The sequence below is a fragment of the Heterocephalus glaber genome, unplaced genomic scaffold (assembly GCF_053883595.1).
Source record: "Heterocephalus glaber isolate CG9 unplaced genomic scaffold, H.glaber_assembly_v1.0 deba00001546, whole genome shotgun sequence".
Taxonomy (NCBI): domain Eukaryota; kingdom Metazoa; phylum Chordata; class Mammalia; order Rodentia; family Bathyergidae; genus Heterocephalus; species Heterocephalus glaber.
This window is the reverse complement of record NW_028258339.1, coordinates 992200-1016923: the sequence shown is the minus strand read 5'-3', so window position 1 is coordinate 1016923 and position 24724 is coordinate 992200. Positions and strand designations below refer to the sequence as shown.

Genomic DNA, 24724 nt, shown 5'->3' with positions numbered 1-24724 from the left:
GGCAATAGGTTGGCATTGCCAGCTGTATGGAGGTCTGGTTGAGTATGGGGTTCGATTCAGGACAGAGTATCAGTTTGGGGTACTGTGGGCCCAAACGTGAAAGAAATCCCTGTCTACAGCATGCCTGAATTTTTTTTTTTTAAGGAGAAACCTCCCCCTTCTCCCTCTTCCTGTATTTGCCCAAACCAGAGACTCATACTGATTCCTCTCTGGCTTTTGGTATTATCATTGGTCGGGAAATGCTCTGCGCAGGCTCAGACTGCAGAGCGCTAGTCTCTTGCGTAAGTTTGCTACAATCGCGCGCCTAGGCGAAGAAAAAGTGCCAGAGAACTCTTGGAGCTATTTTTGTATAATGGCCGGAATGTCTGAGATCTCCAATTTGGAACTTCCAGGAACCACAGATTTGACTGAGAAGATTGACGGTAAGAAGTTTGGGTGGCCCTGAAGAGTCCTTCTGGCACCAAACGGGTGGGGGGCAAGTTGAAATAGTCCAGACCTTATACCGGTCAGGCAGGTTGGGCTTGGTGGACCAAATTAGAGCGGGAAGCTTTTTCTGGACAAAATACTGCAGTAATACTATAAATGAATTTTAAAACAATGACATATTAAGCTTTTTATTATGATAAATGGAAAGAATAGTTAATCAAATCCACGTAACTACCACCTAGGTTATTTAAACAGCTTTATTAAGTGTCATTCCACGTATTTGAAGCCCATGAGTTTGATAATTTTCAACATATGCATAAACCCAAAAATCCACCACAATCAAAGAGTATACTCACATTGTTCATCTTTGTAATCTTCTGTCCTCCCTTACTGCCATCCCCAACCACTGATCACCTTTCTGTCCGCAAAGATTAGTTTGCAGTTTCTATAATTTTATATAAGTGAAATAACGTCATTGTACTCTGGTCTGCTTTCATTCCGCATAATTATTTTGAGATTTATCCATGGTGTTGTATTCGATAGGTCATTCCCTTTTATTCTTTAGCAGTAGTCCAGTGTATAATATAACGTGATTTATTCATGTGTTCTTATTTTGATGAACATTTGGGTCGTTTTCAGATTTGGGGTATTATAAATATTGCTGCTGAGAATATACACTTAAAAGTATTTTATGGACATATGCTTTTGTTTGTGGGTAAATGCCTATAATTGGAGTGCCTGAGTATCAGGGTGAGTGTATGGTTAACTTAGTTTGCTGAACTGTTTTCCAAAGTGGCTATTATTTAGTATTTTCACCAGTAGTGTTCGTGTGTTACAGTTGTTCTGCAACCTCACTTAGCATGTCCAGCATTAATTTGAGATTTCTCATTATGTTTTTAACTTACATTTCCCCAGTGAAAAATGATATTGAATAACTTTTCATTTGCTTCTTTAACATCAGTATTCTATGGTGAAGTTTACTCAAACCTTTTGCCAATTTTATATTAGGGTATTTCTTTGCTTGTTACTGAGTTTTGAAAATTTGTTAGGTATTCTGAATACAACTCAGATCATTATTTTGCACGTCTTTTCTCACAGCCTATAGTTTATCTTCATAGTCTGTAAACTGTCTTTCTAAGAGCAGAACTTTTTAAAATTTTAAGTACCATTTATCAAATTGTCTTTTGGGAATCCCACTTTTGCTTTTGAATCTAAGGAATCTTTGCCTAACTGGAGTTCACAAATAGTTTTTCTTGTGTTCCCTTGACCATACTAGTATTTTTTGTTTGATTGTTTGAGGACTGGTAGTGGGGCTTGAACCCAGAGTCTTCACACTTAGCTACATCCCCAAACCTGTTTTTTATTTTGAGACAGGTTCCATTTTTAAATTGACCATGCTGGGCTTGAACTTACAGTTTCTCTGCCTCAGGATCCCAGAGTGCTAGGATTTTAAGTCTGTGCTACCACACCCAGCTAAAAGCTTAGTTTTATGTTTTATTTTTAAGCTTATGATTTTTTTTTTGAGGCAAGGTCTCACCATGTAGCTCAGGCTTGCCTTTTACTCACTATGTAGCCAAGGCTGGCCTCGGACTCACGGCAATCCTCCTGCTTCAGCCTCCTGAGTGCTGGGATTACAGGCACGCGCCACCACACCTGGCCTCTATGATTAATTTTTAATTATATTTTTATTGTGAATTGTATTCTAAATTTTATTTTTTGGCCTATAGATATACAAATGTTTTAGCACATTCATTGAAAAAACTTTTCTTCAGTGAATTGTCTTTCCCATTTGCTGAAAGAAGCTGTCCATATATGTGTATAGGTCTATTCCTGGATCTCTTGTGTTCCATTTTTCTGTTGTCCATTTTCATGTTACTATCTCACTGCTTTGATGCTGTAGCTCTAGTATCAAAAGTACTTCAAATTTATTCTTTTTCAAAATTTATTGGCTATTTTAGATCCTTTTCATTTCCATAAGATTTTTTTAATTTGGTACCAGGGATCAAACTTGGGACCTTGTGCTTGGGAGGCAGGCAGTGGAACCACTGAGCTAAATCCCCAGCCTCCATAAGAATTTTAAAACTAACTTGTCAATGTTTAGATTTCTGCCTGCTGAATTTTTTTTTATTAAATTCTTTTATTGGTACATTGTAGTTATACAACACAAATACATTTCTCATTGGGAATTGTACCTTTACATAATGCATCTTGGTTCTTATTTTTTCCCTATTCCTAGCCCTCCCTTCACACCCTCCACCCTTCCCTATTTTCAAAGACTTTATTTCCATTTTTTCCATTTCTCATCATTTTTCCTTTCCCTTCTTTCCTTTCCCCTGCCCCTCCCACTACCCCTACCCCTTTGGACCTTTTCTTCCTATTTTACATTTTTGATTATTCATTCTAATCATTAGTACATTTTAGGTATACAATATAATGACATTCATCATTGGAAATTTGCACCTTTACATCGTCTCTCTTGGTTCTTCTTTTTCACGCTTGCCCAGCCCTCCCTTCAACCCCTCCAGTCCTCCCTATTTACAAAGATTTTGTTCCTATTTTTCCATTTTCTCATATTAATCCCATTCCCTTCTATCCTTTGCCTGCTGAATATTAATTGTACTGAATCTGTAAATTGGTAGAGTTTTGGCTTCTTAACTGTCATGCATCTTCTAACCCATGAATACTGTATGCACTTGTATTTGTTTCCTTTAATTTCTCTCATCAATATTTTGTATTTTTCCAAAATACAGTTCTTATACACTTTTTTCTGATGTTTTCTGAGTATTCCATGTTTTCAATGAAATGAAATTTAATTTTTTTTCAATTCTGGATTGTTCCTAGCTTATATATTAAAATGCAGTTAAATTTTAATTGTTGACTTGCTATTCTGCAACCTCACTATAGTTGCTTATCTATTCTTGTTACCTTTTTTGTAGTTTCTACATGAACAATGATGTCATCTACCCTCTTTTACTTTTTATGGCTTTATTGCACTGCTTAGAATCTCTAGCACATTAGAATTGGTGTTAACAGATATCCTTGTCTTATTGCTATATTAGGAGACAGCTTTTTATGAGGAATGTAAGCTGGGTTTTGTCAAATTCTTTTTATGTATTTATAATTTTTTCTTTTAAAAATTTGTTAATATGATGAATTATATTAATTTATTTTAAAACATTATGTCAGCCTTGTGTTATTGAGATCAATCACACTTGGTCATGATATATTTTTATTTTCAATTCAATTTGCCATATTTTTTTGTAGAAATTTTACATTTATGGTCCTAAGACATATTACTCTGAAGTTTTCTTTCCTTGTGTTATTTTTGTGTACCTTTGCTTTCAGATAGTGATTCCCTTATTGGATGAGTTAGAATTTTTTCATGTTCCTTCAGTTTTCTGGAAATTCTGTGTAGAACTGGTATTATTTCATTTGTAAATGTTCAGTAAAATTCAGAAGTGATCTGACTATAAGAAGTGATCTGATATAAGACCCACACAAGTTACCTATTTCTTCTTGAGTAAGCTTTATTGGTTTCTTTTAAGTCATTTGTTTACTTCTTCTAAATAATCAGATTTATTGCAATGAAGTTATGATATATATTTCTTTCTTGTGACTTTAATGCCTGTAAGATTTATATTGATGTCCTCTCTTTACTCCTGATAATGGTAATTGGCATCTTCCCTCTTTTTCTCTTATTACTCTGGCTACTGGGTTATCTTTTATTTCAGAAAACCAGCTTTTAGTCTTAACTATTTTTTGTTTGTTTTCTGATTTCCTTTTTATTTTCCTTCTTCTTACATACAGATTTGAGTTTAATTTGTTCTTTCTCTTCTATTTCTCAAAGTGAAATGGTAATATCGTTTTTAAATCCTCCTTATTTTTATATTTAGAGCTAAATTCCCTTTTAAGCACTGTCCCAGATGCATCACAAATACATTGATAGATTTTATTTTCATTTTAATTAAATTCAAAACACTTTTCAATTTCTCTTGATTTTTTATTTCATCCATTGTTTGTGTAGAACTGTGTAGTTTACTTATCAAATATTTGAGTGTTTTCTGATTTTTCTCTTAGTAATTTCTACTTTATTCCCTTGTGCTGAGAATATACTGTATAATCTTCAAATAATTCTAAGTTTATTTGACCTTTTTTTGGGAGACCACCAGATATGGTCTATATTGGTTAAAGTTCTGTGAGTATTTGAAAAGACTGTGTATTCTGTTGGAGTAAAATGTTCTATAAATTTCTATTAGCTCATGTTGATTAATAGTGTTCAAGTCTTCTATATGTTTACCAGTTTTGTCTTCTTGATTTCCTATTTGTTTTATTGAGAGATAGTTTCTGAAGTCTCCATAAATTGGATTTTTCTATTGCCCTTTTTAGCTTTATCAGTTTTTATTTTGTGCATTTTGAAGCTATGTTACCAAACCATATGAAAGTTTAGGCTTGTATTTTATTGCATCTTATGATTATAATCTTAAGATTACAGTGGTACCTCAGTTCTTGCTGTGACCACAATCATGGAAAGAATTAAGTTTGTGAATCAAGGTACCACTGTATTCATGCCTACTGTACTTGTACTGTATATTATTGTGCTGTTTCACTTTTTTTTCAAATACTTTTTCAATATCATCATGCCAATAACTTCAAATTAGCTGTGGTGGGAATATTTACACCACAGAAATTGGAAAATACTGCAGTCAAGCTATATTCTTTGGATAACAAAGCACACCACAGGTTAAGGGTTCAAACTGTCCTAGAAGTCTTTACTTTGGCCCCTTACACCCACCCAGTACTGGAGAGGACAAAACCACTACTAGTGTCAGATGCTATTCTCAAATTGGCCTACTGTGTTTTCCAATGAATATCTACTGGCTATTTGTTCTCCTGTCTTTGGTCTATCTGATGCTATGCCATTGCTTCCTCCTTTTACTCTAACACAGATGCCTGTGTGTTCCTGTGGCTGTTGGTGATTTTGTCTCCATCTACTTGTATTTTAAGGTCCGTGAAAATAATTTATGTTTTGTTATACATGCTGTTGGTTGAGTTTTGATTTTGGTATCTAGTTGCTGTCTTTTTATATGTGCTAATTAAGAAAGACTAATAAGCCATGTTACCACAACAATCATTTTCTAATAACCTCCATCACCTAGATTTTATTTTCTTAATTTTAGCATATCTGCTACATTTATTTTTAAGTATTTTAAAGTACTGTATACAATTATAGACATCTTTTAAATGCTTTTTAAATGTTTTTAAATAATGTCTTTAAATAAAAGAATATATTTCTCAATAAAAATCATTTTTTTTTTTTTTTTTTTTGCTACCGAGGATCAATCTCAAGACCTTGTGCTTGCGAGGCAGGCGCAGTGCCACTAAGCTAAATCCCTGGCCCTAAAAATCATATTCTTACCATCCCTGAAAAATCAACAATAATTCCTCAGTATCATCATCCTAAGCTAGCCCATACATAGATTCTTCTTTTACCTTCACAATAGCTTTTAGAAGTGGGAATTTTAGGGCGGGGGATTTAGCTCAGTGGTTTTGCCACCTGCTGTGCAAGCACAAGGACCTGATTTCGATCCCTGGTAACAAACAAAAAAAAAAAAAGTAGAAGTGGGAATTTTCAAAGTAGTGTTCACATGTTTCATAGAGTCTTTTAAGTAACTCTTAATCACAGATTACTTATATTGTACACCTTTTCCCTTTGTTTTTAGTTTATGATTTTTTCTTTATAGAACTAAAGGCTAATGACTTTTGTTTTAGAAAATTTCAGAAAATTGCTGTCCAGAAAACATTAAAACATTGAAAACTTTCCCTTTTAATTATCTCCCATAACTCTACTCCACTCTTTAGAGGATATACATTATAATTTTTATTAAAATATTTCAAAAAGAAGTAGAGAAAATAATATATAATGAAACTTTTGTAACTATTAGTTTCAGCAATCATTTACTTTCCTTCTTGTTTTTATCAATTTGTCTACATTTCTTTTAAACCACTATAATCAAAAAATGTTGGATTATATCTTTTTTGTTACTCATTATAATGATGACCCTACAGACCACAACTGAATACACCAAGCCACACCTTGTGCCTGGTACTAGAAATTCAGTGGAGAGAAAAAATAGAGTTGGAAGTCACATTTTTTTACTAGCTCTACACTGAGAAATGGTGGCATCTACCAATTGTAAAAAGATATTTAGGCACAGTTATGAGCATTTGTACATGGTCTAGGTTTGGGACGATATTTAAGGAAACCTGTTAATCTTTATAATAGAGTTGTGAATTTCTAAGAGCATATATTTAAGTTTTAGAGATGCATCCCAAAGTATTTGATTGTGAAATATCAGGAAATCTGGGCATGTTTTTAAAAGGGCTAAGTCCACTTGGGGAGTCCCTCCCCTCTATTTTCAGATGGATCAGGCCCCTCCCTTGCTACTCTATCACACTCATAAGGTCCTGTATAGTAATTCTGATTTTTGCTTCCACAGGGCAATCCAAAGCAAAGAAGTTAGAAGAGCTTATGGAGATGGTGGAAACACTGCAGCATGGTCATGTATCTTCTTATGCCTGATTTAAGCCTGGGGCTTAGGGATGGGAACAGAGTTCAGAGCCAGCCCTCAAAAAATTCAAATATTAGGAAATTATCTAATTTTGCTCTTCATCTTGTAATTTAATTCTTTGAACAAAAATACCCTATCATGGTACAGAATTCAAGAAGTTGGATAAGATAGAAGGTGAATTATTTTTCTAACCTCTTGGTCTCCTATTTGCCTTCTTACAGGCAGGAAAATAACAACTGTTTTCAGATAATTTATGTATCTTCCCAGAGATGTTTTACTTATAGACAAATATGAATGTAAACTTCTCTCTATTTCTACACAAAAGTGGCAGAAAACCATGTAGGACCTGCTGTGAGAGCAAAAATTAGGCAGAGAGGTCACAGAACAACAAGTGCAAGAACCACCCTAATGTTCTTAGGAAAACAAAATGTCTCAGGGGTAGTAGTGTTGAAAATTGATATTAGCACCTCATAGAGTGATCCCTTTTCCAAAGGTCAGATAACACATATGGTGACTTTAGAATCCCATAAGCCTTTTCTCATAACTCTGTGGATTCTTTGTGGCCTCTCTGGAGTTGGCTCTGGATATACATAGGTTTCCAGTTCCTGCTCTGGAGGCAATCAAAGGTCCAGCCTCAGAAATGAACTCAAATGAGCAATGTAAGTCTTGAGTACTTTTTAAATAGATGGAGACAAAAAGTTTCCTTATATTCTCATACTTTATAAAGTACCATCCTAGAAGTGAAATTGTTAAGTTCTTTATATTGTGGATAGAACTCTAAGTGACAGCAAGAACTGGGTGCTTGAGGCCCAGAGGTTCTTGGGGAGTTGACATCTTGGCCCAGAGACAGTTAGGATGTTTTTCCTCGAGGTTAGTTACACAACTTTGTATGGATGATCATAGAGCCAAAGGGTACAGTGCTTCTCAGTTTACATCACTAAAACCTGAAAAGCCGTTAAAAGTCTAAACTAGAAGAGATTGTAGAAAAATCCTGAAAGAGGAAGTATATTACCCTTCACCAGGATTTAGCTCAGTGGTTCTGCCGCCTGCCTCACAAGTGGAAGGTCCTGAGTTCAATCCCCCGTACCAAAAAAAAAAAACAAAACAAAAAAACGATGCAAGAAGGCAGCATTATTTTTGTATAATGGGGCCAATCTTGTAGTCACAGTCCCTGCTTTCCCCCCAACACCCACCAGGGATCTTAACAAGGTGAAAATACAGTGAGATCTCTCTTAGCTTTTAACAATACACGGGGTAAAATCTGGGGGCTCTCAAATTGGACTACAAGGCTCTACCCGATTTCCCTTCACTCCATTTCATAGCATACCCTATACTTGTTCATTGGTATCCTCCCTGTTCCTGAAATACAGTGTACTTCCTGCATCTGTAAGCTCAGGGCTCCCTTGCTCTCTCCTGTTCCTTCTATCTAGAAAGGTCCCCACATCTTCCACTTGAAAGCTATAGAATTTGCTCATCTTTCTTGCTTGGGGGCTAGAAACTTCTTTTTGGACTTAAGGAAGCACCTTCCACTGTTTTATTCTATCTCCCTATGTCTTTTATTGTTTTCTTTCTTTATTTTTACAATATACTTACCACCTCCTAACATCATGCCAAATATTGTGATCTGCTTCTCTGTCCATTTTATTCTATCACCCATAACAAAAGGCCACAAAGGTCCTGGGCATCTTCTAACACAGCAGACGATCAATAATGCATGTAGCGAGAAAGCACTTATGCCATTTTCACTTGCTTTTATATGACTGACTGTTGCCAACTCAATCTCTTTTTCCCTTTACAGCAGAAAACCTGGATCCACAGATCAAGGACCTGGTTAACCGAGTGACGGAGTTTCAAAAATGTGAGCCCAGAGACCTCTGTTGCCTGGCTTAGCTCAGAGAGAAGGGGCTGGACTTTAAAGCTTCTGTGTGCCTTCATCTGTGTAGTCTCGGGATGTTTGTATAATCTGAAATGCCATGTTGTGAGAAGGAACAGAGAATCAAATGTATTGCTTACTCCATTTCTCTCTTCTCTGGCCCAGTGAAGCAAAAAGCCAAAGAAGAGATAATAGAGGCCCATGCTCTCTGGAAGACCACACAGAAGATATTAGATTCATGTAAGTAGTGTGAGAAAGAGACAGTAAAGTCCCTTGATATCTCTAAATCTTAAATTCTCCTGCCTTCTCTAAACACTGGGTAGTATTCCCCAAGGTCCACTTGGCTACCCTGCTACCACTTTGACCCAAATTTCTACCCTTCATCCCCCTCCCATTTTGATGACAGCAAAACAGTCACAGAACATACTCCACCCTTAGAACTTTTATTACTGCTTCTTTTTGCTGTAGTCCTCTTTTAATGTTTTCAATTTTTGTTTTTTATTAGTGCATGTTTGCAGTACATAATGATAGCATTCCTCATGGGAAGTTGGTACATATACATAACACATCTCAATGTGTTTTTTTTGTTTGGTACTGGGGATCGAACTCAGGACCTTGTGCTTGCAAGGCAGGTGCGGTACCACTGAGCTAAATCCCCAGCCCTATATCTCAGTGTTTTCCATCCCCTTCCTCTCCCTTCCTTCCCTACTCCCTCCATCTCTTAGTACTCTTCCCATTTGGAAAAGATCTATCCATCTACTTTCTATTATCTATCTTTTATTTTGCTCTTTATTTATATTTAGGATTTCTCATATAAGAGAAACCACGTGACATTTAGGCTTGTGTGTCTTATTTCATCTGACATTATGGTCTCAAGGTGCATCCATTTTCCTACAAATGACTCAAGTTTATCCTTCTTTATGGCAGAGTAGTACTCCATTGTGTATAAATACCACATTTTCTTTATCCATTAATCTGCTGTTGGACATATAGGCTGCTTCCAAGATTTGGCTGTTACAAATTGTGCTGCTATAAACATGGGTATGCATGTATCACCATAATATGATGTCTTTAACTCTTTCAGGAAGATATCTAGAAGGGGAATAGCTAGCATAGGTTGAGTGGAATTTATAGTTTTTGTTTTTTGAGGAATTTACATGCTGATTTCCATGGTGGTTGAATTACTTTACATTCTCACTTTCTCTTACCTTTATATGTTCTAGATGGTCTCTTACTGCCTCTAGAAATTCCACTCTCAGCTCAAGCCTCAACTGCTTATGTTCCAATCTAGACATGTTCCCTCTAACCTAGTCACCCCTAATTCCCTCTTTGCTGCTTAATTTTTTTCAATTATAGTCTTTATCCCCACCTGAATTGATATATACATCTTTGTTATCATATCTCCCCAATGCAGTGTAAGCTCTGTATAAAACCAACTTCATTCTGAGGCTTATTCACAATGCCTTTTCTAAATGCCATGATTCTTTAGCACTAACAGGGAATGTGCACACACAGAGGAGAGGGCTGGTTTCAGAGTGAACAGCAAAACAAATGGGATAGAAGGAAGATACTCAGGCCTCTCCTGAATCTCCACAAGATTTTTTTGTGTGACATTCACAGAAGTCCTTACCTTGAAATTGAAGTTGTAGGAGGAGGTCAGTGTGTGGTCCCTGAGGTCTGAAACTGTCATTTTTTTTTCCAGTGAATGTAGAGCAGCTGCATCTGGAGGACGTCATGAGGAAAAGGCTAGGTACTGTATTTAATAGCTGCGGTGCCTTTCTTTGCTTCAGCAGTAGCCACTACAAAAACTCCTGTCCCCTACAGACGAATCTTGTTGAAACATAAATTAAGCCACATCCATACATTCATTCTGTAATAAAACCCCTCTCTATTTCCCATTTCACTCATAGTAAACACAAATATCCTGTCAGGATAGCCTGTCCTGCAGACTAAATGTTACCTAGCCCCTTTACCTCCCCATTTCTACATTTCCCCTTTTAGCACTTCCCTTGGCTGAGACCACTTTGGTTATGCTAGCCTTCTCATAATATCCAGACATTTGTTAGGAACATTTCAAAGCTTTTGAATTTGCCATTGACTGAAACATTCTACTCATTAATTATAGTCACATTACTGATAGTAATTTTTGTAAATAAGAACATAATTAATTGCATGGTAATTAATCCCCCTGCTAGTCTATTGATTCCCTTATGACAATTAACACCTTCTTTTTATTTCACTGGGTTTTTACCAACTTAACCTCAAGGTCTGATATATAATGTATTCATGTAATAAATGTTGGTGGAATGAATTAAATTGAATTCATTCCTACCAGGATGAAGGATTATTATTTTTCAGCCAAGACTCCCTGAGGAAAATAGGAAGAGGAAGCCAGGTTATGAAATAGAGAAAATGTCTAAGAATCCACATAGGCTAAAGCCAGGTAGGAACTAAACAGCAGTATCCAATTCAATTAACCATCTCTACATCCACCCATTCAGTCATCCTACTACCCATCTATCCACCCAGCCTCCTATCTATTCTCTCTATCCAATGCATCTGCTCTTCCAATCCTCTACACTTTGCAGCTAAGCACTGAAATTCATCTCTCCATCCATTCCTCTAACCAAGAATTGACAACATTGATCCATCTAGCCAGCCATTCTTCCATTTTATTGTCATCCTGTCTACCCCTATATCTCAATTCAGTAATTCACACAACTTTATCATCTATCCAACCATCAATAAATTTACACTGTCATCCACCCATTTATTCATCTATACATCATTTTCCTTATCAATTTCTTCATCTAGCCAACTGTCTGACCGTCAATTCATTATCCAAACATATCTTCATAATCTCCATTATGTATCTAATCATTTACTCATCCAACTATATATCCACTTATCTATCCATCACATCTGGGAGGAAAAAATAATCATCCAGTGAGAGAAGCAAAGGACATGAGCACCCTGGATGTTTTTTAGAACCCTACCTTTGCTGTGTATTTGTAACTGTGTTTGTTGTGTGTAAAACCCAATGTCTCACTGGTCAGGGTAAATGACCCCAGAACAAACTGCTCATTTTTAATACACACTTAAAAAGTTCTTATTCTGTGCCACCCTATGAAGGACAGAAACAGTAACAGGTATACACAATCTGTTCTGGAATCTGAAGATTCTGTTCCACTCATATAAATATATGGCAATTATTCCAGGTTCCTTACTATGTGCCAAGGCCAACAGGATCAGTACACACAGGTTTGTCCTCTTAGGAGCCCAGTTTGTGCTAGGGACTCTGGAAGTGGGACATGGGGGCAAGAATCAGGATTCCTTTAAATTAGTTTAGCATCTTCCAGTCCATAATTTATCTAACTTCATTTGATCCTATGAGCTCTCACAGGGCTGCCTCGGTTTCTTTCCCTATAGAGACACTGAAGAGCTTCCTGATGCAATGCAACAGAAAGGAAAGTGATGCTCAGAGGTGAGAGGTCCCCACCTTGCCTTGCTTGCTTCCACAGAGAAGCTGCTACAGATGAAGCAAGAGGACTTGCACAGTCTACTGTGCCAGCTGTTCTATGGACTCCCATCCAAGTACTAACCAGGCCCAACCCTGCTTAGCTCCCGAGATCAGACGAGATGGGGCTCTTTCAGGGTGGTATGGCCATAGAGCCAGCTGTTCTATGGAAAGGGCACTCTGAACTCAGTGAAAGGCCCTTTTTCCACAATAGAATGGAAGGAAGCTGAAGGGAGGAGGTGGGGAATGGAACAATTACCTCAAAACCTTTCAGGGAGCGATTTGAGGAAGAGAACAGGAAGGTGAAGAAATTCCTGGAGGCAGCTGCTGAACAGCGTCAACAACTACATCACAAGCGGCAGAGGTATGCAGAGAACATCCTGGAGAAAGAAACAGGGAGGAGTTGGATCCAGCCTATTCCTGGGAAAGTTACATCTGAGAACAGAAATCTTCCCATACTTTCATCCATACCTCCTCTCTTTTTCCACTTTTCTTTTCCTCTTCCTTTCCTCCCTTCGTATCTTTCTCCCCTTCCCACTTCCAAACTCCTTTTTATTATTGCTTCTCCATTTGGTCTTCCTCCTCTACACTAAATCTGTCCTATCTTCCCCTTCTTTCACCTTTTGCCGCTGTTTCTCCTCTGCCTCTTAATGCTCCCTCTTTTCTGCCTTTACCCTGTCTCATGCACCTTTCTTCCCTTCCCTCCTTCTCTTTACCCTATTCTTCAATGCCTCCCTTCCTTTTCCCCCTTAGTTTTCCTTCCCTCCTTTGTCTCCTCCTATCCCTTTCCCTCTTCCTCTTCTCTCTTCTCCTCAGCTTGTTTTCTCCTTTTTTCCTTTATTTTATTTAAATCTAACCTTCATTTCCCTCCTCTTCACTTTATGTGCAGAATGGTGGCAGAGATGGAGATGCTGAACATTCAGTTTCTCTCAGAAACTTATATCATCTCAGGAGAAGAGGCTGACAAAGAAGAGGTAAGGAGGATAGGAAAAGACGAGAGAGACGGAAACAAGAAAATGGAGAAAGTAGGGGGTTTGCCCATAAATGTATGTATTCTTGTGAAGAGGGAGACAGGGAAGCATGGAAGATGCTATATAAGAGCAGTGGAGCCCATGCAAACCTTTCTAAGTACATTTTCTAGAAAGGACATTTCCCCAAAAGGGGCATAGCAAGTGCATAAGTGCTGAGGTAGTGATGGAATGCAGGGGAGTGCTGGCTGAAGGGTATGTATGCTGGCATGAAGAGACCTCAACACCTTAGAGACCAAGTTTCTCACCCCATGATCCTTTTACTCCTAGGTAGAACATCTTTCACAGGCTGTCCAGGAGCTCTGTCCAGGACCCTAGAAGACCAACTCAAGACCTACCTCAGGACAGACCATATGCTTTCCTAGGAAAGGATGAAAATAATCTTGTTAAAAAAAGTAATAATCTTGTTAAATGTTATCAGGCATCTATAAAGATTTAATGTACATATACAACTTTTTGTATGTTAATGACAGTACATAAATGAACAGTCTTTTACTTGCATGTTAATGACAATACATGAATGAACTCATGTCAGTTTATTTCCTTCTGAATATATTATTGAAGAGACATTATTAATTTGGTGGTCCTATATACTTAATGTTTAGCACAATCTGATTTCCAGGAAGACTGGATCACTGCACAGTACTGATAGTGTATGAGAGTGGTTCTTTTACCACATCAAAACCAGCTAAATATTTTTGTGTAAGTACTACCATTAATTCCTTTCTACAGTTGAAAACCAAACCAGTCAATTGTTTGTCTTCACAGCCTGTGACCTTTAAGGAAATCCTGGGTAGCATGGATCCTGGCTACCCTGAACACCCTAAATTCTACTCTTTATGTATATAAATACCTCATGTCTTCTTTCATGATCTATCAATTAGGTTAAGGATACCAAACTAAAAGGCTAAGCAGTTTTTAGCCTCTGCACAAAAATTTTTCTGTAATGATGGTAATTCCTCCCTTTTAAAAATGACAAAAAGAAGAAAACCAAAGCTATTCTCCTGACCAGTGAGCTGGGTTGTCCTGTTAATAACTGAATTTGATGAATCATATTTTCTGGAAGTGGTTATGCTGTGTTTTTCCTGTAATGCGGAAAACTTCCCTGGAACCCTTCTGTGTACTCTGGATTTCTTGTCCTACTGCCACAGCACCAGACCTCTGCCACTGAGCCTCGCGATGTTTTTCTTCGTGGCATTTTGGTTTCAGGCTGGTAATTGCTTCAGCCATCAGCACTCAGGGACCAGTGGAGGTGATCCAACTCTCTTACTTCTATCTCTTTACTCCAGGCATGAACATGCTACTTTCCCTGATATCCCACCACACAGCAGAAACCAGGCTGTAATGCTCAATGAGATTTTAGGATTGGTTCCATCATGGTGATCTAGAGGAAACAGCACTCATGGGTCACTTTCAGGCACTCATCCAGGTCAGTATGCATGGTGAGGGAAGCACAAGCCCGAGAGAAATCTGAAGAACTATGGCAGCTGAGTTGCTCGAGCATTGGGGGTTGGAGAGAGAATGCCACATTGGTGCTAGCTGGGACTTTCCCTTTCCTGAACCCAGATGCTACTAAAATCATTGGTCAGAGAGGTACTGGGACAACTGCACCATAACTAGAGTCAACTGTGCCAATGGCTAGAGAGAAGGAAGGGTTGGAGCTTTTGCAGAGGCTGTAGCAGGGACATGGCCTGGGACCCTGAGACTGAGACACGAGAGATGGTGACTAGGAGCTCCTTCTGTAAGAGTTAGTAGGGGCATGGCCTAGAATCCGGAGGCTATGACCTATCAGAGAAAGTGACACTAACTCCACTCTATGGTCTGTGAAAACAGTAGAGGCTCTTGAACATGGTGGTCTACAGACAGTAGCATTGATATATAGCTCAGGTATGTTTATCCTAACCAGAACAGGAAAATTTTTCTCCTTTTGTCTATACACTCTTTTCCCTTTTTCTCTCTTCTATTATTTTTGCTTGTCTATCAGTATTTTGTTGTATATAATAAGGTTTGGTCTTATATATGTACATGAGTATATAACTAAGAAGATTAGTTTTCTGAGTTAGCACCATAACACTTTGTTACTTAGCCATAGAGTCCCATACAAAAGGTCACTTCTTGGAGACTTTCGCTATTAGTTCAACAATTGGATACAATCCACTTCTTCTATCACCCTCATCTATACCCCCTTCCTTGTCCCACTTTCTCTGTATCCCTTCACATACTTTCTTCTGTTTCTGCTCTTCTTGACTTTGTTTTTCTTTTCTCTTTTTTTTGTATATCCTTTTATTGGTACATTTTAGGTGTACAATATAATGACATTCATCATTGGAGATATGCACCTTTACATACTCTCTTGGTTCTTATTCTTTCCCCCTTCCCCTGCCCTCCCTTCAACTCCTCCATCCCTCCCTATTTACAAAGACTTTGTTTACATTTTTTCATTTTCTCACATAAATTCTATTCCCTTCTTTCCTTTCCCCTACCCCTCCCATTTCTCCCTCCCCTTTGCCCCTTTTCTTCCTATTTCACATTGTCTATTATACCTTTTAGTCCTTATTTACACATTAAGTTTCTCACACTAGAGAAACTATTCAGTATTTACACATGTGTGTCCTGTTTACTTAAGAGTATCCCCTCAATATGCATTCATTTAGTAATAAATGTCTCTAATTTCTCATTTATTATGGCTGAGTAGTACTCCATTTGCCTTTGGTTTTCTTTTGTATCATTCTTTTCTCTATTCTCTCTAGATACTTTCCTCTCCTCTTTATACACACCATTAGCATTAATCTGAATATTATTAATGTTTAATTTTCTCTAGCATACTATATTTTACTTATCTCCCAGAAGAATTCTTCTAGACTTCCTGGGGTAGCAAAATAATACAGAGCTTTTTTTTTCTTAAATTATTTTATTGGTACATTTTACATATACAACACATTTACATTTCTCATTGGGAACTTGTACCTTTATATGATGCATCTTGGTTCTTATTTTTTCCCCATGCTTAGCCCTCCCTGCACCCTCTCCACCCTTCCCTATTTATAAAGACTTTATTTCCATTTTTTCCATTTCTCAGCATTTTTCCTTTCCCTTCTTTCCTTTCCCCTGCCCCTCCCACTACCCCTACCCCTTTGGACCTTTTCTTCCTATTTTATATTATCAATTATTCATTCTAATCATTGGTACATTTTAGGTATACAATATAATGACATTCATCATTGGAAATTTGCACCTTTACATAAACTCTCTTGGTTCTTACTTTTCACCCTTGCCCAGCCCTCCCTTCAACCCATGCATTCCCCCCTATTTACAAAAATTTTCTTCCTATTTTTCCATTTTCTCATATTAATCCCATTCCCTTCTTTCCTTTCCTCTACCCCTCCCACTTCCTTCCACTTTGCCCCTTTTCTTCCTATTTCACATTACCTATTATAAGTTTTAGTCCTTATTTACACTTTCAGTTTCTCACACCAGAGAAATTATTCGGTATTTATATATGTGTGTCCTATTTATTTCACTTAAGAGTATCGCCTCCATGTGCATCCATTTAGCTATACATGTCTCTAATTTCTCATTTTTTGTGGCTGAGTAGTACTCCATTTTACTTTTTAAAAACCCCACATTTTCTTTATGCAGTCTCCAGTTGATGGGCATTTAGGTTGTTTCCAAGTTTTAGCTATCACAAACTGTGCTGCTATGAACATGGGTGCACATAGATTACTGTGGTATGATTCTTTTAATTCTTTGGGGAAGATCCCCAGCAGTGGAATAGCGGGGTCAAATGGGACTTCCAGTCCTAGTTCTTTGAGGTAACTCCATACTGATTTCCACAGTGGTTGCACCAGTCTACACTCTCACCATCAGTGGAGTGGGGTTCCTCTTTCCCCACAGCCCTGCCAGCATTTGTTATTGGTTGATTTCATGATAGCAGCCATTCTTTCTGGAGTGAGGTGGAATCTCAGCATTTTTTTCATTTGCATCTCTCAAATGACCAGTGATGTTGAACATTTTTTCATGTATTTATTTGCTCTTTCTACTTCTTTGTCTGAGAAATGTCTGTTCATTTCAGATGCCCATTTTTGGATTGGGTCTTTAAATTTGTGAGGTCTGATCTTTTTAAGTTCTTTATAGATTCAAGATAGTAGACCTTTGTCTGAGGAAAAGTAGGTGAAGATTTTTTCCCACATTGTGGGTTGTCTCTTCACACTGCTGGTGGTTTCTCTTGCTGTGCAGAAGCTTTTTAATAAAAAGAGATCCCACTTGTTGATTGTCTGTGCTAGTTCACGGGCAACTGAGGTGTTCATAAAATCTTTTCCTACACCAATGTCTTCAAGAGAACTACCTAACCTCTGTTCCAACTGGTTAAGTGTCTCTATTTTAATATTTAGATCTTTAATCCATTTTGATTTTAGTTTAGTGCATGGCAAGAGATATAGGTCTAGTTTTAATCTTTGGCAAGTTGAAACCCAATTTTTCCAGCACCATTTATTAAAGAGGCTTTCTTTCCTCCAGTGATGGTGTTTGGCTCCTTTATCAAAGATGAGATGGCTGAGTGTGTCTGGCATTGTTTCTGCATCTTCTAATCTGTTCCACTGGTCCTCAGGTCTGTTTCTTTGCCAAAACCATGCTGTTTTATGACAGTAGCTTTGTAGTATAGTTGCAAGTTGGGGATTGTGATACACCCTGCCAAGTCTCTGTTACCTAGAATTGCTTTTGCTATTCTGGGTCTCTTCTTGTTCCAAATGAATTTTTGGAGTGTTTTCTCAAGGTCCATGAAGTATGCTGCTGGGATCTCAATTGGAATGGCATTGAATCTATATAGCAGTTTTGGAAATATGCCCATTTTCACTATATTAATCCTTCCTACCCAGGAGCAGGGGATGTCTGTCCATTTTCTGATATCATCTTCAATCTCTCTTTTTTCAGAGTGCTATAGTTTTCAGAGAAGAGGTCTTTGATTTCTTTCGTTAGGATGATTCCTAGGTATTTCAGTTTTTTGGATCCTATTGTGAAAGGAATTATTTGCCCTATTTCTCTCTCAGTGAGTCTGTCATTGGTGTAGAGGAAAGCTATTGATTTTTGTGTGTTGACCTTGTAACCAGCTACTTTACTGAATTTGGTTATTAAGTCTAGAAGAGTTTTTACGTGGTGTTCTTGGGGTCTTCTATATAGAGTATCATGTCAACTGCAAATAATGACAATTTGACTTATTCATTTCCTATCTTTATTCCTTTTATTTCTTTCTCTTGTCTAATTGCCGTGGCTAATGTTTCCAGAACTATATTGAACAGGAGTGGTGATAGTGGACATCCTTGTCTTGTTCCTCCTTTTTCTGCGTCTATGGTGATAGTCACATGGTTTTTGTCCTTGGCTCTATTGATATAGTGTATTACATTGATTGATTTGCGTATGTTGAACCATCCCTGCATCCCTGGGATGAATCCCACTTGATCAGGGTGTATGATCTTCTTGATGATCTTCTGCATTCTATTTGCCAATGTCTTATTAAGGATTTTTGCACCTATGTTCATTAGTGAGATTGGCCTATAGTTCTCCTTTTCGGTTCGGTCTTTCTCTGCTTTGGGGATCAAGGTGGTGCTTGCTTCCAGGAATGAATTTGGGAGTATTGCTTCCCTTTCAATTTCACTGAAGAGTTTAAACAGTAGTGGCAGTAGTTCCTCTCTAAATGTCTTATACAATTCAGCAGTGAAGCCATCAGGGCCCAGGCTTTTCTTAGTTGACAAGGTTTTTATTATGTTTTCAATTTCATTGGTTGATATTGGGTTGTTTAGAATTTTTAGGTCTTCTTCATTCAACTTTGGTAATTCATATGTATCTAGGAATCTGTCCTTTTCTTCTGTGTTGTCCATCTTATTGGCGTATAGGTTCTGGAAGTAGGTATTGATGATCATCTGGATTTCTGCTGGGTCTGTTGTAATTTCACCCTTTTCATTCCAAATTGCATGGATATGGGCCTTTTCTTTCCTTTTTCTGACAAGGTTGGCTAAGGGTTTGTCAGTTTTGTTGATTCTTTCAAAGAACCAACTCTTGGCTTCATTGATTTTTTGTATTGCTCTCTTAGTCTCCATTGCATTGATTTCTCCTCTGATCTTTATAATTTCCTCCCTTGTATGAGCTTTGGGTTTGTCCTGCTCTTCTTTTTCTAGAAGCTTGAGGTTCAGCATCAGGTTGTTTAATTGGGCTTGTTCTGTTTTCCTAATATGCATATTCACTGCTATGAATTTCCCTCGTAAGACTGCTTTCATTGTGTCCCATAGATCCCGATATGTTGTATTGTCATTGTCATTTAATTGAAGGAACTGTCTGATTTCTTCTTTAATTTCCTCTGTGACCCATTGGTTATTCAGAAGTGTGTTGTTCAATTTCCATGTGTTTATGAAATTTTTCCACTTTCTTTTGCTATGGATCTCCAATTTCATTGCACTATGGTCTGATAATATACAGGGGATAACTTCAATTCCTTTGCACTTACTTAAACATGTTCTATGTGTGAGTATGTGGCCTACTTTTGAGAATGACCCATGTGCAGCTGAGAAGAATGTGTATTCTGATTTTGTGGGGTGGAAGACTCTGTAAACATCTGTTAAGTTCATTTGTTCAAGAGTTCGATTGAGTTCTAGTATTTCATTACTTATTTTTAGTCTAGTTGATCTATCTATTTGTGACAGTGGGGTGTTGAGGTCCCCCACTACTATTGTATTAGTGCTTACATTATTTTTCATGTCCGTTAGTATTTGTTTTATATAGTTGGGCACACTAGGGTTTGGTACATAGGTATTTATGATTGTCATCTCTTCCTGTTGGATTGCTCCCTTTAGATGGATGTAGTGTCCTTCTTTGTCCCTCTTAATCAGTGTTGGTTTCTTAATTGGTGTTGGTTTGAAATCTACTTGATCTGCAAAGAGGATAGCTACTCCCGCTTTTGTTTGGGTTCCTGTCACATGGAGTATTGTTTTCCACCCTTTAACTTTCAGTCTATGAGTTTCCTTTTGAATTAAGTGTGTTTCCTGTATGCAGCATATTGTTGGATTTTGCTTCTTGACCCATTCTGCCAGTCTATTTCTTTTGGTTGGTGAATGGAGACCATTAACATTGATGGTTTTAACTGAAATGTATTGACTTATCATTTCCATGACTTTTTCTTTTTGTTGGGTTCTCCCCCTTTACTTTTAATTTCTTGTCATGCCAGATGGGTTCATTCTGCTTTGCTTCCTGCAGTTGTGATCCTCAATGTCTGTTCCTAGGATGTTGTGTAAAATTTTGGGGGGTGCTGGTTTGGTATTCACGAAGTTCCTAAGGTGTTCTTTGTCATGAAAGTATCTTATTTCTCTATCAATTTTGAAAGATAGTTTTGCAGGGTACATCAATCTGGGTTGGAGGCTGTTTTCTTTTAGGGCTTGGAATATGTCACTGCAAGCTCTTCTTGCCTTGATGGTTTGTGTTGAGAAGTCTGCTGTGATTCTCATGGGCTTTCTTTTGTATGTGATTTGTTTCTTTTCTCTCACTGCTTGTAGAACTTTGTTCTTCTGTTGAGTTTCTGGAATTTTAACAATTATATGCCTATGTGTAGACTTTTTTTGATCAAGGCTATTTGGAATCCTATTGCCTCTCTTATCTGTATGTCAAGTTCTTTTCCCCTGCTTGGGAAGTTTTCTGCCATTATTTCTGTGAAGAGATTTTTTATGTCATCTGCACTGTCTCCTATTTCTTCATTGACTCCAGTCAGTCTTATGTTATTCTTCTTTGCATCATCTAGCAGGTGCTGGATTGATTTCTCATATTCCCTTATAATTTTGAAGCAATTTTTCTTTTCCTGGTCATTCATTGCAATCTTATCTTCTATATCTGAAATTCTGTCCTCACATTGGCTCATTCTGCTGTGTAGACTTTCAGTGGAGTTTTTCATGTCCTGGAAATCTATTTGCATCTTTTTTATGGATTCCATTTGTTTCCTATGTTGGGATTCCATCATGTTCCTGAGCTCCTCTCTAGATTTATTAATCATGTCTTGCACTAGGAGCACAATTTCTCCTGTTATTTGAGAAATTATTTCTGATTTCATTTTTTCCAGATTCCCCTTTTGTTGCCAGTTCAGTGGGTCCAGGTGGTTGAGTATCAGAGTGTTCCATCTCATTTCCCTTTGGGGTTGCTGTAGGTGATCTGGAAGTCTGCTTTTGAGACTTATTCATGTGTTTTCGCATTTGAACTGGGAGGGCGAGGGAGTGCTGTTGGTGCCTGTGCAGCTCACCTCCTCTGAGCTGGGAGAGGTGGGACAGGGGCCGGGAGTGGCGGTAGGGATGGTGACCTGGAAGCCCCTTCCTCTGGGCCAGGAGTGACGGACTGATGGTGGCCCAAAAGCCCTTTTCTCTGGGCTGGGAGTGGCAGGAGGGATCTGTAGAGATCTTTTAAACAAATTCTCAATTACATGATAATATGGTTAGCTTCTCAAGTATTGGTGTTACCAGTATTTACTCTCTCCTTTCAAAGTAGTGATAAGGGCTAAACCTAGCATCCAGAACAGATCAAGAGAAAACTTTCACAGGAAAACATATCCACAGTCCAGCTAAAATCACAAAGAGATAGCCACTTAACAAAATGACCCCCACAGGACAGCAGGAATATCTTTCCCACATGAGCAGCAAAACTCAACACAGAGACACAACTAAAATGACAAAACAAGGCAACAAGATGATCCAATAATATGAAATTTCTCCCAAACTAACTTTACATATACTGAAGTACATGAAATTCCAAAGAATTTAAAAACTGATAATTAAGATGATCAATAAAATCCAAACAACTGACAAACATTGGAATGAATCCGTAACTAAATTGATCAATGAGCTCAAAGAAGATAAAAATAAGCAAATGAATGAAATAAGAAAGACAATACAAGATATAAAAGACCACCTTAATAAAGAGATAGAAGTTTTGAAAAACAGCTAAGCAGCAATCTTGGAAATGAAAACCCCAATAAGTCAAATAAAAATTTCAAATTGAAAGTCTAGGGCTAGGTATTTAGGTCAGTGGTGCTGCACCTGCCTCGCAAGTGCAAGGTCCTAAGTTCAATTCCTTGTACAAGAAAAAAAAAAAAAAAGAAAGAAAGAATGAAAGTCTATGTAGTGGACAAGATCAAGCAGAAGAAAGATTATCAGGGGCTGAAGACAGAGTGTAAGTGCTAGAATATTCAAACAGGATCAAGGGAAAGAATAAGCAGCACAGAACAGATTGTGCTAGAATTCCTGGATAAATCTAAAATTAAAAAATGTCTTACAGCTCATTGGTCTAGAAGAAAACACTGAAGTACAGCCTAATAGCTTTTAAAAACCAATTCACTGAAATTATAGCAGAAAATTTCTCAATGCTGGGGAATGAGATGGATACCCAAGGTAAAGGATACATTTAAAGAATACCCTCATGAAAAATTATAATCAAAATGCCAAAAATTCAGAACAAAACAAACAGCACTAGAGAGAAGCACCAAATGACTTATAAGGGAAAACCCACCAGAACAACAGCAGATTTTTCAACAGAAACCTTAAAAATCAGGTGGACTTAGAACAAAGTTTTGCGTGTCTTGAAAGAAAATAATTGCTAACCCAGATTACTATATCCTGCAAAGCTACCCTTGAAAATTGAACTAGAAATAAATATGTTCCAAATATAAACTACGGAATGCTACACCTAGCTAGCACTGCAGAAAATATTTTAAGAGAATCCTAAACACAGCCCAAGAAAACAGCAACTAAGGAAGCAAAGGGACAAAGTAAATCTCACTAGGAGAGAAAATAAAAGAATAAAAAAGAAAAGTGAATCAAACACCAGAAAAACAACAAAATAACAGGAAATACTACAGACCTCTCAATAACACTTAGTGCAAATGGTCTTTACTCTCCAATTAAAAGTATGACAATGGATTGAAAATAAGACCTACCCCTATATTGTCTACAAAAAACAAATCTTATGTACAGAAACATAGACAAACTGAAAGTGAAAGGATAAAAAATGATACTGTACTCCAAGCAAGTGAATACCAGATGCAAGCAGAAGTAGCTATACTTCTTGTATTTAACTGATTGTATCAACTTGAGTAAGAAACACACAACTAAATTGGATCAGTATAGTTCTGGTTGTGGCTGAAGGGATTTACTGAAGACAGAAGTCCCATCCTTGGTGTGAGTGGCACTAATCAATAGACTTGTGGTTTGAATGGACTAAAAGGGAAATGAAGAAAGAAGTCTGGCTTCTGTTTCTTTGGAGGAGCTCCAGCCCTCACCTTGGATGTTGTCTCCTGGCTTTCCTCACAGACCCTTCAGCCTCTTGATACAGACTCACATGGGACTCTACAGTGAGCTCCAGGCCTTCTTCTTGATCCTTGGGATCTCCAGGGCATGGACAGCTCTTTTGCGCCTTTCTGCACCTGGCTCTCCAGGCAGCCTTTGTAAGCCTATCTTGAAAATCTTTATATATTTGTATATCTTGCATTATATTTGCTTCTCTAGTAGGCATTGACTGATACACTACAATTGAACATGGTAGACTTCAAACCAAGCTTATCAGAAGAGACAAAAAAGGCCACTACATACCAGTAAAGGGAAGAATTCACCAAGAAAAAAATAACAATCATAGTTATATGCACCAAATATTAGTACACTCAATTTCATTAAACAAACTACTTGACATAAAAGGACAGATAGGCTCCAATACAGTTACAATGGGAGACTTCTTCACCCCATTATCAAAATTGGATAGGTCAACTAGACAAAAAAATCAACAAATAAGTGTCAGAATTAAATTACACTATACATAAAATTAATATAACCAATATCTATAGAGTTTCATCCAACATCAGCGAATACATTTTCTTTTTAGCACTCCACAAAATCTTCTCCAAAGTAGACTATATTTTAGGCAATAAAGCAAGCTCAATAAGTAAAGAAATTGAAATAATCTTATATATTCTATCATATCAGAATGGAATGAAAATAGAAATCAATAGCAAAATAAATCACAGAAACTACACCAACATGTGGGGATTGAATCACACTCAAACAACCATTGGATCACTGAAGAAATAAGGGGAGAAATTAAAAATTCTTAGAATAAAATCACACTCAGGACATTACATATCAGATTCTGTGGCACAAAATGAAAGCTATTTCAAGAAGCAGCTACATAGATATGTGTGACTGTATTAGGAAAAGGGTGAATCCAAATAAATAATCAAATAGTGTATCTCAAGGTCCTAGAAAAGCAAGAACAAACCAAACCCAAAACAAGTAGAAGA

The 24724-nt window shown here is 37.4% G+C and overlaps 1 protein-coding gene across 1 annotated transcript; it reads left to right on the top strand.

Moving 5' to 3' along the window:
• The first annotated feature begins 355 nt into the window (after positions 1–355).
• Positions 356–13731, top strand: LOC147824374 (synaptonemal complex central element protein 1-like). The gene is made up of 9 exons (XM_087189784.1): positions 356–422; positions 6924–6983; positions 8794–8853; positions 9034–9108; positions 10571–10618; positions 12298–12352; positions 12660–12749; positions 13275–13359; positions 13684–13731. The coding sequence occupies exons 1-9, from the start codon at positions 362–364 to the stop codon at positions 13729–13731; spliced, it is 582 nt and encodes a 193-aa protein (XP_087045910.1). The 5' UTR covers positions 356–361.
• Positions 13732–24724: the final 10993 nt, after the last annotated feature.